Below are 13,878 nucleotides of genomic sequence, written 5' to 3' on the forward strand. Positions count from 1 at the left end.
TAAATAATTATATCCCATTGCTAAAATTATTAAAATAATATTACTTAAGTATTCGTCATCCAGCTTACGAAATAAACTCAAATAAATATTTTTTATGAATTACTTCAACCAATAAAAAAATTAAATGAAATATGATATAATTTTTAATGTTAAGGTTATAATTATAATAAAAATTTATAATTTTAATTTTATGCAATAAAATGTTAAAAATTATAAAAAAGAGAAATTATAAAATAATGTATTAAATTAAATTTTACAAATGTAAATGATTAAATTATTATAAAGTTGTGTCAATAGTAAAAAGTTAACAATGGATATTAAAATATTAATAATTTTTTAAACATTGATGATCAAATTATTAAAATTTTAAAATTAATTACTTAAAATAAAAAGATATAAAAAGTGAAATAATCAAAATTTATCTTTTTTTATTTTTTAATTTATAATATTATATTGATAATATCACATAAAATATTAAATAACGTGATAATGCTACAACATATATGATAAATTACATGACAAGTTGGCAATGTCACGCCGAGATGCTCTTAATTTCTAACAATCGGATGAAAAACAATTTTATAAAAGCAAAATATACAAGGAAGTCCTAAAATTCTATTTTAAATGCAAATAAATTCTTAATATTTTATTGCACACAATTAAAAACTTTATTTTATTTTATTATAATTAGAACTTTAATGATATAAAATATCTAATTTTTTTGTTTAAATTTTTTAATTGAATAATTTAATTTGTAAAAAATTTTTACTTAAATTTATTTGGATAGGCCAAACAACAAATATTTAAGTGAATACTATTTTAAAAACTTTATCAATTAGACGTTATTCATCTAATTTTAAGATTCAATGAATAAAATTATAATTTTCTAAAAAATGTGTATAATTATAATAAGATAAAGGTTTATAATCTTAATTTTATATAATAAAAACTTGAGATCTTGTTTGCACTTTGAAGTATAGTCTAAGGGTTTATTTCGATATTAAACCTTTTATAAATGTTAATGATCAAATTGTAACTTTTTTAATAATGGGATATCAAAATAAAAGAAAAAACATTTAGAATGACCAAATGTGTAATTTATACTAAAATGGAAGTATGTAAGTTTGGCTATTTAGACCAAAAATTTTGGTTTCAAACAATTAATATTTGTACTCACAGTGTAAACTCAAAGATCAAACTTAGATTTTAAATTTCTAGCAGCATACTTCAGATTTAAACTCCTTGAACAAAATAACTTAAATTGGGAAGTCAAACTTAATTCTTGTTGAAGGTAAAGTACTTTGCAAAAGAAAGCATCAAAAAAAAAAAAAAAAAAAACTAGTATAGAAAAGATTTTCCTTTGTTGCATATAAAGATGCAATCGATCAAGTTTAGTTAATACAGTATTAAGTTTAAATTTGAGTTCGATTCAAAATTTGAGGTCTAAAATTTAATTTGAACTCGATTAAATTTTATTTTTTTAACTCAAACTCAATTTGAAATAAAAATCAAACTATTCGAACTCATTTGATTAAGCTCGATTAACATATAAAAATAAATTTGATTATTATATTTGATAAAAATTTAATTATTTGTGCTTGATCTTGAGTTCGAAATATTTTATTAATTAAAATATATTAAAATATAAAAAGCTCGATTAGGTTTGCGAGCTACTCTACTCAGATATAAAAATGCTTGAACTCGACTCGATTAATAAATTGAATTACTCGAGCTTGACTCGATAATAATTAAATTTTATTCGAATCGAACTTGAATAGCTTATAAGTATTAATATATTATTTATACTCCAAATCTTATATCTCTTATTGGTTCAAAGTTAATTAAGAAACCTAAATTATCATTAATTTAATTATTCCAAAAAATTTTAGAGGACATAATCTTAATCAAACTTAATAGAAAGGAGAAAGCTGATTCAAAGAACATTAGAGACAACAAGAGAGATGGCAATCCCTCTTACATGTCAAAATGAAAAATAAATATAAAAATAAAAAGTGACAATCTCCAAAACAGAGATATAAAATATGTAGCAAACTTAACGCTCTAGCGTTTAACATGACCAAGGCAAAGCAGAAAAGCTTCAATTCCTGGGAGATGGGTTGCTTGGATGGTTGGTGCTGGGGTTGGCTGTGGGGTTAGGGTTGGGGGCATTGGAATCATTGTCAGCACTGTTCATTCCCAAAGTGTTCTTTACTGCATCAGCTGCTCCTTGTGCCATGTGCTTCATTTGCTCTCCTGTCTGCACTTAAAACAGGTTGAAAAAAATTGCTCACACTAATTAATATCACGAAAAAAGGAAGAGAAGTCATGAAAGATTGATTATTTTAACTAAAAGCAACATAAATTTAAATTTGAAATAGAAACAAAAGAAATTGGCTGATGCCTGCTGAAGGAAGTTAGTGGCCTGTGAAGTATAAGTGGGGTTCTGATCAGAAGACTGGGAGTTGGTGGCCTGGCCGTGGGATGCCTGATTCATGATCTCATCCCTCTTTATCTGTATAAGGAAAAGATATTCAGGCTACTCAATTCATTGGAACAAAAACATAGGTAGAAGAAAAAACTATAATATGTAATGTGTTATACTCTGTTGTCAGATATATAAGTGAACTGACTACATTAATGGATGGTGATTTAACAATCAAGATATTGATCAGACAATCAAGGTGCATTATTAATTGATCGATAAATGTGAAATATGAAGAGAACCCATTTAATTAATTAGCCAAGTGCATATATTTTTGCTACATTTTTCATTTCTTACATTATCATCTAGATCATCAAACAAAAATTAATGTTTTTTGATAAGAAATAGAATTGTTACCTGAGCTTGTCCAGTCATTTCACCAGCCTGGTGTGCAATAGTCTGAGAGGTACTTTGGCTCGACATTCTTCTTAATCACAGCTTAAAATGTTTTAGTCTCAACTGTCAAGTGATGATAAAGAAATTTATAGGCAGCAAATGTCCCCTATTTTTGTAACTAGCAACCTCAATCCAAGCATTCACCGGCACTTGGCAAGTTATAAGTAGTCCCAGTTGAACATGGGACTTTATACAACGATGGTTGGAATAAATTGCTCGGTCAAAAGAGAGGAACCTTCGCCCTATATTAAGCAAAGAACTCGTCTTACATCTAGCATTAAGCATAGCCATATAGGGAGATTAATTATGGTTAGTTCTTTTTTCTTGAGTTATTTATTTATTTATATAGCATTGTAGTAATAATGGCATGGTGAGTTTAATTTATTTGGATGACAAGGAAAATATCAAGGAAAATTTCCTCGACAATACTGTACAAGTCCTAAATTCAAGTGCAAAATTCTCACCAGCTACAGACTTGAACATAACACAAATCCCTGCATAAAGAAAGTCTAAGCAACTTGATATTTGAAGAGCCGATTCAAAAGTTGAGACTCTAGATTCAATAAGCTGCATAAAAAACAAGCATTCACAGTATGAATATTAGTATATGATTGAAGTTAGGGACTAAAAGATCTGAGTAATGATTTATTTTTAGGGAAAAATAATCATCAGATTCCCTATCTAACCTGATATAAAGAGTTCAGAGCAAGCAGAGAGGATTCGTGGGGCATAATTCCACTAGCATGTTGAAGAAGTAAACTTTTTATCCATGGGAGGGCACATGCCATTATAGCGCCCCTGCTGTGAATTATAAACATAGCAGATATGTGAAAAACTACGTTATCTAACAACCTAAAGATAAAAAAGGCCCTGTCTTATTTATTTTCCTGAGACGTTGCAAATATCACGGCATCAAGGTTCAAGATCAGGCCCTATGGATTCCCAAGGACCAATCAGCAAGAGAGGCCAAGTTAAACTAATGTTTTTGTTCTGAGCTTAGAAATGATAGTTATCTAAGCCAATTTGGTCTGTGCTGCTTAGCATCATTGTCAAAAGTTACAAGCTGATTTAGTAACTTAATGTTTGACAAAAAGAAAAGAATAACAAAGCTTCTTGGAAACCATGAAAATTTCTAATAGCTAAATGGAAGACAACCGCAATTACCCTCTCCATGCTTACAAAAAGTGAAAACTTGCAGTTTAGACGAGTTAGAATCAAGTGTGGCAGAATCTCAGGAAAAGTACATTTCTGATTTGGTTGACAGCAAATACAAAAAGTTCCCAGCCCCCATCTTTTTTTTTTCCAAAAAAAAAAAAAAAAGGGCCATAACACATCATAGAGTATAAAATAAGCAATGAGCCACCATAAAGGAAGTGAATAGGCTTTGTTAACATCGTCACTCTTTTCACCAGAAGCAGCAACAAGGGTAACTTCACATATAGCTAAATTAGTAAGAAAAAAAAAAAAAAACAGAGTGCAAGCATCTTCAATGTAATTCATAGTACAACCTTAACTTGATTGAACATATAATACTTTACCTTGATTGCATTATAGATACAAGAGATTGTAAAAGCTTGAGGACATTAGATGTATTTAATTGAGAGACTGAATTTGCAAAAACCTGAAAAAGGAGAATGTTATCGTATCAGCATTGCTATTATACATATACGTCAAGCATACTTCCATCAATAAAAAACCCGTCTGTAGGACAGGACCTTCTGATCTTGGGTGTACAAGCAATCTAACAGAAGTGCACGATCACCACCATGCAGTGCCTGCATAAGTAGAATATCAACTGAATCTACAATGGGAGACTTAGCACAAGGAGAGGTTCTTCTCTTTCTTGCTTTTCATGGGTTTGCTATTAAATTTAAACTCACAAGTTTCTCACCCATGGTAGGCTCATTCAGATCAACACAAGTTTCTCTTCATGACCTATTCCAAAATCAAGAATGAATAAAATCTCCACGGAAAGAAGCAAGGGTTTATTTCAGCGACAATTATAGAGATCTGATATGTATTAAATTATGTATAATATTGGCAACCAGATGATTCAGTATGTTATATATACTGTGTTCTTGTTATTGCCTCATCTGACATATCACAATATGCTCCCTCAAAAGAAATGTTGGTGCATCCTAAGATGAAGGTACAACTATGAATATTAAAATCAATACCATGTAGCACACACACTACACAGATATATTATATTTTAATATTTTATTCTTCTTAAACATTGATATGTTGTGCATACGAGTATATGACATACACACGAAAGTGATATGCTAAGATCTTTATAACGAATATAGTTTGAAGCAAGATTGTTAATATTATAATAGATAACGTTTTGATTTTTTATAAAAATATGATATACATCGATATAAATTATTTCGATGTATTACTTCAAAATTTTTGATTTAGTATAAATATATTTATAAATATGCATGAATTTGTACACTAAAATATTATTAATAATCTACACAATAAATATGTAATATTTTAAAAAGTCAAACAAATAAATTTAAAAGTATAAGAAATAATATCATAAAATTTTTATGATATTTTTAAATATTTAATGTGATCATATGATATTTAAACAAATATTAATCAAAATAAAAACAAAGAAATTAAAAAATTAACTAAGATTTTATGATTTTTAAACTTTATAAAAGGAATATAATTAATTTCTTGAAAGTGATTAAAATATTTGGTTTGAAAAAATAAGGTATAAAATTACAAAATTATAAACTATGATTTGAAAAAATAAAATATAAAAAAAGTTATTATAAAAAATAAAATACTCAATTTTTAAGGATTATTTTATCAATTAATTTTATTTTTATTAGATTAAAAAAATTAAACAATAAAACACGTTTTATGTGCGCTGTTAGATCCTCTGAGAGGGAGGGGGAAGTGGAGGTAGCACATGTATTGGGAACAGATGTCAAGTTACGTAAAAGTTACCAAGAAAAACTGTTATATAGAAATAACTAAAATTATTTTTTTATTCAATATCGGGGCTCATTTGTTTTTTTTTAGATAAAAGGTTTCAGCTTATCTAAAAGTGTCGGTCTAAAAATTTAAAAAAAAATTATAATTTATAAATTTGATAAATTAATTAAATTAAAATTTAAAATTTAAAACTCATGCATCAGAGCATCTTATTATGCCCCTAACTGACTTACCTTCGTTTAGTACTCTTTAATTATTTTAGCGGGTTAGATTAAAAGTAATTTTCAACTTTAATATTAAATTAATCTTTACATTTTTTTTAAGATCAGAGCTTGTAACTACGAAAAATTATTCTACTCTTATTTTACTATGATAAATAATAAATAAGATGATAGAGTATTTTATTTTGAGAACAAATTCTAAATTTTCATGACGATTTTTTGAATACCTAAATTTAATTTATGAGCTTTGGCCAAAAAAAAAAATTACTTAATATAATTTATGAACACACCAACAGAAATCGTGATGTAATTTAGCTCTTGAAATTTGGTTTGATGGATTTTTTTTTCTAATCTTGGGGGTCATTTTTTTTTCTCAATAATTCAGTGGATCGTAATTGTTTTTTTTTTTTTTTTTACTTTAGGCTGAGTTTTTGAAACTTACCAAATCCCAAAGGAAAAAAAATCGTACACCTATCCAAAATAGGTATAATTAACAAAATACCCAAAAAGTCCGTGATAGAAGAGCGATAGGCAGGGACTTTTAAGTACTTTCAGTTGTTTCGTCTTCTCGATAAATAGTCCCTCTCCCTCGCTCTTTTTTCTCAATTAATTCACTTTCCATCATCCGGCCAAAAAATTTATGTACTTTCCAGCAAAACTCTAACTTCAAAAAGAATACAATTTCCTGTTTCCAGATAACTCTGGTAAGTTTGAACCCTTGGTAAAATCTATTATCGAATTTCACCTTATTTTTAATGAATAATATATTGATTCCTTTAGATTCAATTGAAATTTCATCTTGGTTTTGATTGATTTGCTTCTCTTGTTTTTTCTTTTTTTTTTTTTGGGAACTTTGACCCATACTTATGAACGAGGGAATAATTTACTTGTTCTTGATTAATCTCAAACCTGTGGTTTAATTTCTTTGTTTTTGGATAAAATGTTATTTTTTTTAGCTTATATGATCATAACTTTATCTGGGTTTGTTATAATAGGCTTGAATTTTTTGTTTTGACTAATTTTTCATGCTTAATTTCATTAAAATTAAGTGAAAGAAAGTTGAAAAAAATAATTCAAATAAAAATTTTGGGATTGAAGCATTGCAAATTTTACATTATTTTCGTGCTCATAATTTATTTATATATGTGACTTTTGATCTCATAAGTTGAATATCATGATTATCTAGGGATTCAAATATTGCTGTTTTGAGGTGTTGGAAAAAGGCAGATTTTTAAGATAATTGTTATTGATAATTTAAAGTTCCAAAAAATGCAAAAGGATAGAACAGTTGGTTCTTTATCTTTTGATCGCTCTAGGGTATCTCCTTACCCGTGTAGTTCCAGGGATGCCAAGCAATGCCAACCTGAGAATCCATTGGGATTGGGATTTGGATCAACCGATGATTTTAAAGAGTGGGAGGATGCAAGGTGCCCCATCTGTATGGAACACCCGCATAATGCGGTGCTTTTGCGGTGTTCTTCCTTTGAGAAGGGCTGTCGCCCTTTCATATGTAATACAAGTCACCGCCATTCAAATTGTCTGGACCAGTTTAGTAAGTCATCAGTGTCATGTCCTTCTACAGCTGTGTTACAGGAAATTCCTTTCGGAAACATGACCTCCACTTCTCGTAGTTGGAGGGGTTCGTCACCTTTTTATGATCTGACAGAAGCAGTTTGTGGTTTGCTGCCAAAGCTTCATTGCCCTTTCTGTCGAGGAGAGATTTATGGCTGGAGTGTAGTAGAACCGGCTCGTGAGTTTATGAATTCCAAAGCCAGGAGTTGTTCTTCTGAGACCTGTGATTTCAGTGGGACTTACAGTGAACTCAGGAAGCATGCTAGGTCTGATCATCCTTTGGTCCGACCAAGAGAAGTGGATCCGATACGACTGCTTGATTGGGCTAAGTTGACGCATGAGAGGGATTATGAGGACATGCTTAGCTCAATCCAATCAGTCACAGGTGAAGAAAGTAATGGAGAAAGCTTTTCAGATATAGGGGAGTTTCTTTCTTTGTTGGCTTCAAATCCTGCATACATGACATTTGAACCTGAGTTCATCAGTGATTCAAGGAATACAGAACAAGTTCAATTCAGTAGGAGATTGGGAAGTAGGAGCTTTAGGTATGATCGAGAGTCTGATCGTGGTACTAGGGAGCACAGTAGTTTTGTACCAGATAGAGCTTTCCTTGGGCAACGCAACAATCCTCGACCAGTAGAGAGATTTCACGGTAGACACCGCAGCTCACAGGACATGCTCCATTGGAGGCACCCCACTTCACCATCAGAGAGAGTTTTCCAAGGAAGTCGTCGTAGTTCACTAGCTGACAGAACACGTCGTAGCCAAGGATTGCAACGGAGGACAGCAAGATGGTCTACATTCAATAATGGACAGTGATTGGAGCACGTACTTTACGTGTGTCTCCCTGGTACAAAAAACATTTTCTGCTTGGTTTTGCACTGTAAATGGAATCAAAAGCAGGAAGCTAGAGTTATTGTTTTGGTCTATTAAGTTATGTTAGATTTGGAAGTAAAAAGTGAATCATTGTTATCCCTATATATATATATATATATATATTTTATCACAGAATCAATGTTTAATGTTACATGAATTTCCTCATTGAAAATTCTATTTACTCTTGCAAGAATTATATCCTTTTACTTGTGACTTAAAATTTTATTGATTAAAATAAAATTATATTCAATAATATGTGCAGGAAATAGTAATCCAATTTATATTTGGCAAGAGTCTTTCGTTTTTAAATTGCCATTACATCCATGGAAGTGTCGTGTGGCAAACAGACGTGTCACACTTTTATACCAAAAAATTTTGAGCTAAATTGCCCCCTTGCCACTCAATTTTAACTTTTTGTCATTCTTCTCCTCAAACTTTTTATGATACAAATTAAGTCTTTATAAAACAGAGTTTTTTGAATTTATCAATTAAAAGCTTTTGCTTTTTTTTTTTTAGTTTACAGCCAGCCCTAGAAAAGGTTAACAAGCAACATTTTAGGAAAATCAAGTGCCACAACATCCCCTAGATTAACAGGTTAATAATGACTTCTTGTGACGGTTCTTCAAAGGTGGCTTGCTATAGCTACGGATGGTAACCCAACTTATTTTGGACGAGTTTTGACTTGAACCGATATTTTGGAGTTAATTTTTTTTTTAAATCAAATTTTAGGTTAGGTTGAGTTGAATTGGGTAATAGTAAGAAAAAGTTAAGATTGAATTTTAAACAAATTTGATCTAACTCTATACATATAAAATAATTTATTTTTAATTATTTATTTAAATTTATTGTTATATATAATTTTATATTTATATTAAAAATAATATTTTATTAATTTTAGGTCGGATTAGATTTGAATATGAAAAAAAATCATTGAAATGGATCAAGTTTGAGTATTATGAGTATAAAATCAAATTAAATTCGAATTAAGTAAAAATTCACATTGACTCGACTCGTTATTGAGTATAGTTTCATTTAGCCATCAAGTCAACGATAAAATTTTGTTAACTTAGGAATATACTTTTAACTTCCAACTTCAATCTTTTATCAAATACTCCTCGATGATCACGATCAAGCAGAAGTGAGGCATTAAACCCTTTCTTGATCATTTTAATTGAGTTGTTGGAGCCATATTCAATTTCAGTAGCTCTAAATCCTCTGTTCCAAGCGATAGCAATACCATGGATTAAACACTTTGATTTAGTTAAAGCTACAAGAGACAAATTATCTTTATTTTTTATACAATACTAGGACTGTATGTGAAAAAAAATGCTTATGAGGTTTTTTTTTTTTATTTAAGAGGTCGTAATTTGAAAATAGACGAAGGCATTACAAGTATCATATTTAATATTAAATATTATCTATTAAAGATAGGTGTATTAATAAATTAATTTAAGTTTTGAATTCTAAAAAATGCTTGAGTTGCTTGAGCCTCCTCTGTCTCTTTGTTTGGAGATTGAAAAACTATTGAAGAAAAGAAAAAACCTAAGTATCAAAATAATGGAGAAATGATGTCATAATACAAAAAACAAGTTTTTCCCTCAAACAATTAGAAAAACCCTATGGAAAATATCATATAGCAATCAAATTATTATTGCTTTATATTTTTCTTCTTTTAAAATTAAATTAATTAACTATATATATTATACAGCTGTCATTGTCAAATTAAATTTAATGGAAATGGGTTAACAATTTTACCAAGGGAAGGATTAAATTGATGTGGACTGCAAAATTTAGGAACAAAAAAACACTTTCAAAAAGTTTGAGGGCAAAAAAAAATTTAAGTTAAACTTCAGGTACTTGGGTGAAATTCCCTCTTTTTCTTCGGACGACGCTGTAATAAACACCTCATCGCCCCATTGCCCCATCATTTCTCTCTCATCGTTTCTCTTTCTAAAGCCCTAAGCTTTTCCCGCTTAAGCTCTTTCTGTCCGGTAAACAAATGAAATCTCCGCCGTTCTTTTTGTACTTCTTCTGTCTTTCTGTCTCAGTTGCTATTGACTAATTTATTTATTGAAATGGTGTAGGTAATTTGAATAATCAGAAGTTGGAAGGTAATGGCTAGATTATTATCAAACGCTGTGTTCAAGGGCATCGCCACTCTTCCATCTGTTCGCTCTAGTAGAAACGTAAGTGCCCCAAGCTAGAGACCATTTTGATCTTAAATTTCTTGCTTTGCTTTCGTGATGTTTTGAAACCAATTGTTGGGTTTCACAAGCAGATGCTTCAAAACATTTCTTTAAAAAAAATTCAAGCATTTTGTTTATGACCAGAATATAATAATCTTTCTGAATTCCAATTTATGTTTGTTTTGGACCCAAATTGATGAACAAGCAAAAAAAAAAAAGAAAAGAAAATTTTGAGCTTTCCCCTGGTTAGATAACCGTCTAAACTCAACCAAGCTTTTTACTTTTGGTCTAAATTGTTGGTGATTGTCTTAAGATTCCGTGTGATGTAGAAGAAATCAAGAGATGAGTTTTTAGCAAACTATTTCATGATTTGACTGCTTCAAAATGTGGTTGCTTAGCTAAATCTTTGACTGAAGTTTAGCGTTTGATTAATTATTGCTCCTTCTGGATTTTCTTGTGTTGTTTTCAAAGGTTATAATTTGGTTTATGCTGTTACTAGGCACTTGGATCTTTCTATGGGAATAGGTTGAAATACTCCGCAAATGGCCCCAGTGACCCTGATACACATGAAGATTTTAGACCCACTAATAAGGTTCAGGGTTCTGCTGTTTCATTGGAGGATGTTGTTGAACAGGTAGATATGTCCTTTTAGATGTTTAATGTTATAAAGTTGAAGCATATGGGATCTTTTTGTTTCATTTCTGGCTAACAAAAGTTCTTTATTATGTTCTCTATAGTATTATTGATTGTGATTAACTGCTATCGTAGGATGTCAAGGAAAACCCTGTGATGATTTACATGAAAGGGGTACCTGATTTTCCTCAATGTGGATTCAGTTCACTGGCAGTAAGAGTTTTGAAACAATATGGTAGGTGTTAATTTAATGACCCCAAGCATTTCGCCTTTTCCCTGTTCAGTCTTTGATTGGTATTTTAATCGGTTCAGGGATAAGTTTGCATTTGATTACATTGCTTGTCCGTTTGTCTGTGTACATACACAAATGTCTTTTTGAGATCTGCTCCTTTAAAAGAAAATTATAAAAAGTGTTAACTATGAGCTTTATGACAGAAAATAGGTTTGTTTATGTCCAGTATTTGCCCAACAATTCCATGTGTGCTTGTTTCCTCTTGGTGTAATTTTTGAGGCTCTGATAGCAAAAGCATTTAGCAGTTTTGTATTCTTATCAAATTTCTGGCTGATACAGGTATTCCTTTAAGTGCAAGAAATATTCTGGAAGATCCTGAGCTGAAAATTGCTGTTAAAGCTTTCAGGTAAATTGGCACTTGCTGGTGTTTTCCTCCAAAGGCTAATTATAGTATTAGCATAAAACAAGTGAACATTCAAACTCTACCTCTTAGTCTGAGGTGCTCTTATGTATGGTTTGGGCATGATCTTTTCTTGTTATTTTTATTTTTTCATATAAAGATGCTAAATTTATTGTGTGAAGGCAATTGATTTAACATGTCAAAGTTTTGGTACATGACTTGCCAACTGCTGACACTTGTCAGTTAATGAAGCCTGTGTACAGGGTTTGTGTCAGCTATTAGTCTTTGTTCCGTCAATGTTTAATGTATCTAGTGCAAAGTGGAGAATCCCTTAAGGCTATAGATTTCCCACTGGTTTAGAAACGACCAATTCAGTAGTAAACACTTTAATGGTTTGCCAAATTTTCCTTTTGTTCCTAATCCTTTCCTTTTTGTTGATCTTGAGAAGTTTAGTGTGTCTTATATCTTAAACGTCTATCATTTTGCTTTTTGTTGAAGCAGAATTAAATAAATAGCAGAAACAAACTATTTTGTCTGGAATTCAATTCACATAAACAACTAAAATGCTTTTATTCTTCTACATCATCTTAGTTTGAACATGGGCATTTTGTGTACCTCTAACATGCTCAGATAGGGAAAAATATTTGTTTCAACAATTTTTGAGTAAAAATAGGTCCTGGTTTGAATACTGATATATCCATATATTGTTTGTCTATTTTTCCCTGGCATCAGACTTCTTGCCGTTTAGATCAATAAGTGTTTCTATTGCTGAAAAGTTTACAGATATGGCACTGTGTTGTTTTATAGTTGAAATTTCTACATAAAGTGTTCTTATTAGATGTAATTACGAGTAAGATGCCAAATTCCACATTGAGGATTAGCTGATTAGGCTTCCTTGCATTCAGTTTCATGGCTTAGATATAAACTTTTTGTTTCTAATTGTATTTGATGGATTTTTTTTTTTCCCGAAGTAGTCATTGATGTTAGTTTTACATTGGTTCATGCATAATATTATTGTGATAATATTGACAGATTTTCACCTCTCAAATGGTTAATTATTAGTTAAGAAGACAGGATGATAATCAAATGGTGTGCTTATTTCCTTCCATCACAAATTTTTTTCCTTGCAGCCACTGGCCCACATTTCCACAGATATTTATTAATGGGGAGTTCATTGGGGGTTCAGATATAATTCTCAATATGCACCAGGTTAATTCCTATTATATTTGGCCTTTTGCCTCCCTTTGTGTAACTTCACTTTTAACAGACCCCCTATGGACCATGGCTAATGCATTTGTGTATGTCATTGTGTAGACGGGGGAACTGAAAGAAAAGCTCAAGGATATTGCAGCCAGCCCCAAGTCCGAATAAATCATTGTTGAATGGCAAAAACCTTTTTGTTTGCTCCTCTTCTTGAGATGATAAAATGGGAGGTTTATGTACTTGTGACCTTGCTTTGTTAAATAATTTTCAATAGTAAGCTTATTGTTTACCTATTCTTTTTCCGGTGCCACATTTAAACTTTTGCTTCTTGAAAATAAATTGTTTCCGACTTCACTCCGGTCCGTTAGCATCATTCTTGTGCTTCAAATTGGAAGGTGAACACAAGATTTTATACCTAGTTGCTTTGCTTGTTTGATTGAAACTAAATTTGAAGGGTAATGTGTGATTCAGCTTTTAGAGCATCTCACATTTCATAATTTGGTATATATATATATATATATATATATATATAAAAACTTGACTTTTCATCATTTGATATTTAGAAAAAAATATTAACAATTATCTAAGTCAAGAATTTTATTTCCACATTAATTTTGATTAATGGTAAATTGATGTGATAAAACATAACAAATAATATCATATGACATCTTTATCGGCCACTATTTGTCACCGTATGTCGATATTGCAAAATGCTTAACGACGAA

At 30.5% G+C, this 13,878-nt stretch overlaps 4 protein-coding genes across 5 annotated transcripts; 2 read left to right on the plus strand and 2 right to left on the minus strand.

The window, feature by feature from the left end:
- Nucleotides 1-1,904: 1,904 nt before the first annotated feature.
- Nucleotides 1,905-3,068, minus strand: LOC111280630 (uncharacterized). Its single transcript, XM_022868056.2, has 3 exons — nt 2,840-3,068; nt 2,402-2,512; nt 1,905-2,257 (listed from the first exon to the last, which is right to left on the minus strand). The coding sequence occupies exons 1-3, from the start codon at nt 2,903-2,905 to the stop codon at nt 2,099-2,101; spliced, it is 336 nt and encodes a 111-aa protein (XP_022723791.1). The 5' UTR covers nt 2,906-3,068; the 3' UTR covers nt 1,905-2,098.
- Nucleotides 2,945-4,773, minus strand: LOC111280631 (uncharacterized). The gene is made up of 6 exons (XM_022868057.1): nt 4,770-4,773; nt 4,594-4,679; nt 4,417-4,499; nt 3,565-3,676; nt 3,343-3,445; nt 2,945-3,120 (listed from the first exon to the last, which is right to left on the minus strand). The coding sequence occupies exons 1-6, from the start codon at nt 4,771-4,773 to the stop codon at nt 2,945-2,947; spliced, it is 564 nt and encodes a 187-aa protein (XP_022723792.1).
- Nucleotides 4,774-6,647: 1,874 nt separating this feature from the next.
- LOC111281217 (uncharacterized) lies at nt 6,648-8,674 on the plus strand. Of its 2 annotated transcripts, none has more exons than XM_022868878.2 (2): nt 6,648-6,755; nt 7,238-8,674. In XM_022868878.2, the coding sequence occupies exon 2, from the start codon at nt 7,321-7,323 to the stop codon at nt 8,440-8,442; it is 1,122 nt and encodes a 373-aa protein (XP_022724613.2). In that variant the 5' UTR covers nt 6,648-6,755; nt 7,238-7,320; the 3' UTR covers nt 8,443-8,674. The 2 variants fall into 2 exon arrangements, with proteins under 2 accessions (XP_022724613.2, XP_022724617.2); XM_022868882.2 differs by having other exon boundaries at nt 6,651-6,755; nt 7,395-8,674.
- Nucleotides 8,675-10,380: 1,706 nt separating this feature from the next.
- Nucleotides 10,381-13,447, plus strand: GRX4 (glutaredoxin 4). Its single transcript, XM_022867608.2, has 7 exons — nt 10,381-10,490; nt 10,584-10,685; nt 11,185-11,319; nt 11,454-11,553; nt 11,890-11,956; nt 13,081-13,159; nt 13,265-13,447. Exons 2-7 carry the CDS (start codon nt 10,614-10,616, stop codon nt 13,319-13,321), a joined length of 510 nt encoding a protein of 169 aa, XP_022723343.1. The 5' UTR covers nt 10,381-10,490; nt 10,584-10,613; the 3' UTR covers nt 13,322-13,447.
- The last annotated feature ends 431 nt before the right edge of the window (nt 13,448-13,878 follow it).

This window comes from Durio zibethinus, chromosome 28 (genome assembly GCF_047325235.1).
Source record: "Durio zibethinus cultivar Kanyao isolate XHJ-2024 chromosome 28, ASM4732523v1, whole genome shotgun sequence".
In the NCBI taxonomy this organism is placed as follows: Eukaryota; Viridiplantae; Streptophyta; class Magnoliopsida; order Malvales; family Malvaceae; genus Durio; species Durio zibethinus.

Bases quoted from the DNA above. Each gene is read 5' to 3' on its own strand.
- LOC111280630 (XM_022868056.2), bottom strand. From the start codon at position 2,905: ATGTCGAGCCAAAGTACCTCTCAGACTATTGCACACCAGGCTGGTGAA. The intron at 2,513-2,839 runs GTAACAATTCTA...TTCCTTATACAG, and splicing joins AAATGACTGGACAAGCTCAG to ATAAAGAGGGATGAGATCAT. The intron at 2,258-2,401 runs GCATCAGCCAAT...TTTTAAGTGCAG, and splicing joins CCACTAACTTCCTTCAGCAG to ACAGGAGAGCAAATGAAGCA.
- LOC111280631 (XM_022868057.1), bottom strand. The intron at 3,446-3,564 runs GTTAGATAGGGA...TTTTTTATGCAG, and splicing joins CTCTGAACTCTTTATATCAG to CTTATTGAATCTAGAGTCTC. The intron at 3,121-3,342 runs GTGAGAATTTTG...TGCTTAATATAG, and splicing joins TATGTTCAAGTCTGTAGCTG to GGCGAAGGTTCCTCTCTTTT.
- LOC111281217 (XM_022868878.2), top strand. From the start codon at position 7,321: ATGCAAAAGGATAGAACAGTTGGTTCTTTATCTTTTGATCGCTCTAGG.
- GRX4 (XM_022867608.2), top strand. From the start codon at position 10,614: ATGGCTAGATTATTATCAAACGCTGTGTTCAAGGGCATCGCCACTCTT. The intron at 11,320-11,453 runs GTAGATATGTCC...CTGCTATCGTAG, and splicing joins TGGAGGATGTTGTTGAACAG to GATGTCAAGGAAAACCCTGT. The intron at 11,957-13,080 runs GTAAATTGGCAC...TTTTCCTTGCAG, and splicing joins ATTGCTGTTAAAGCTTTCAG to CCACTGGCCCACATTTCCAC.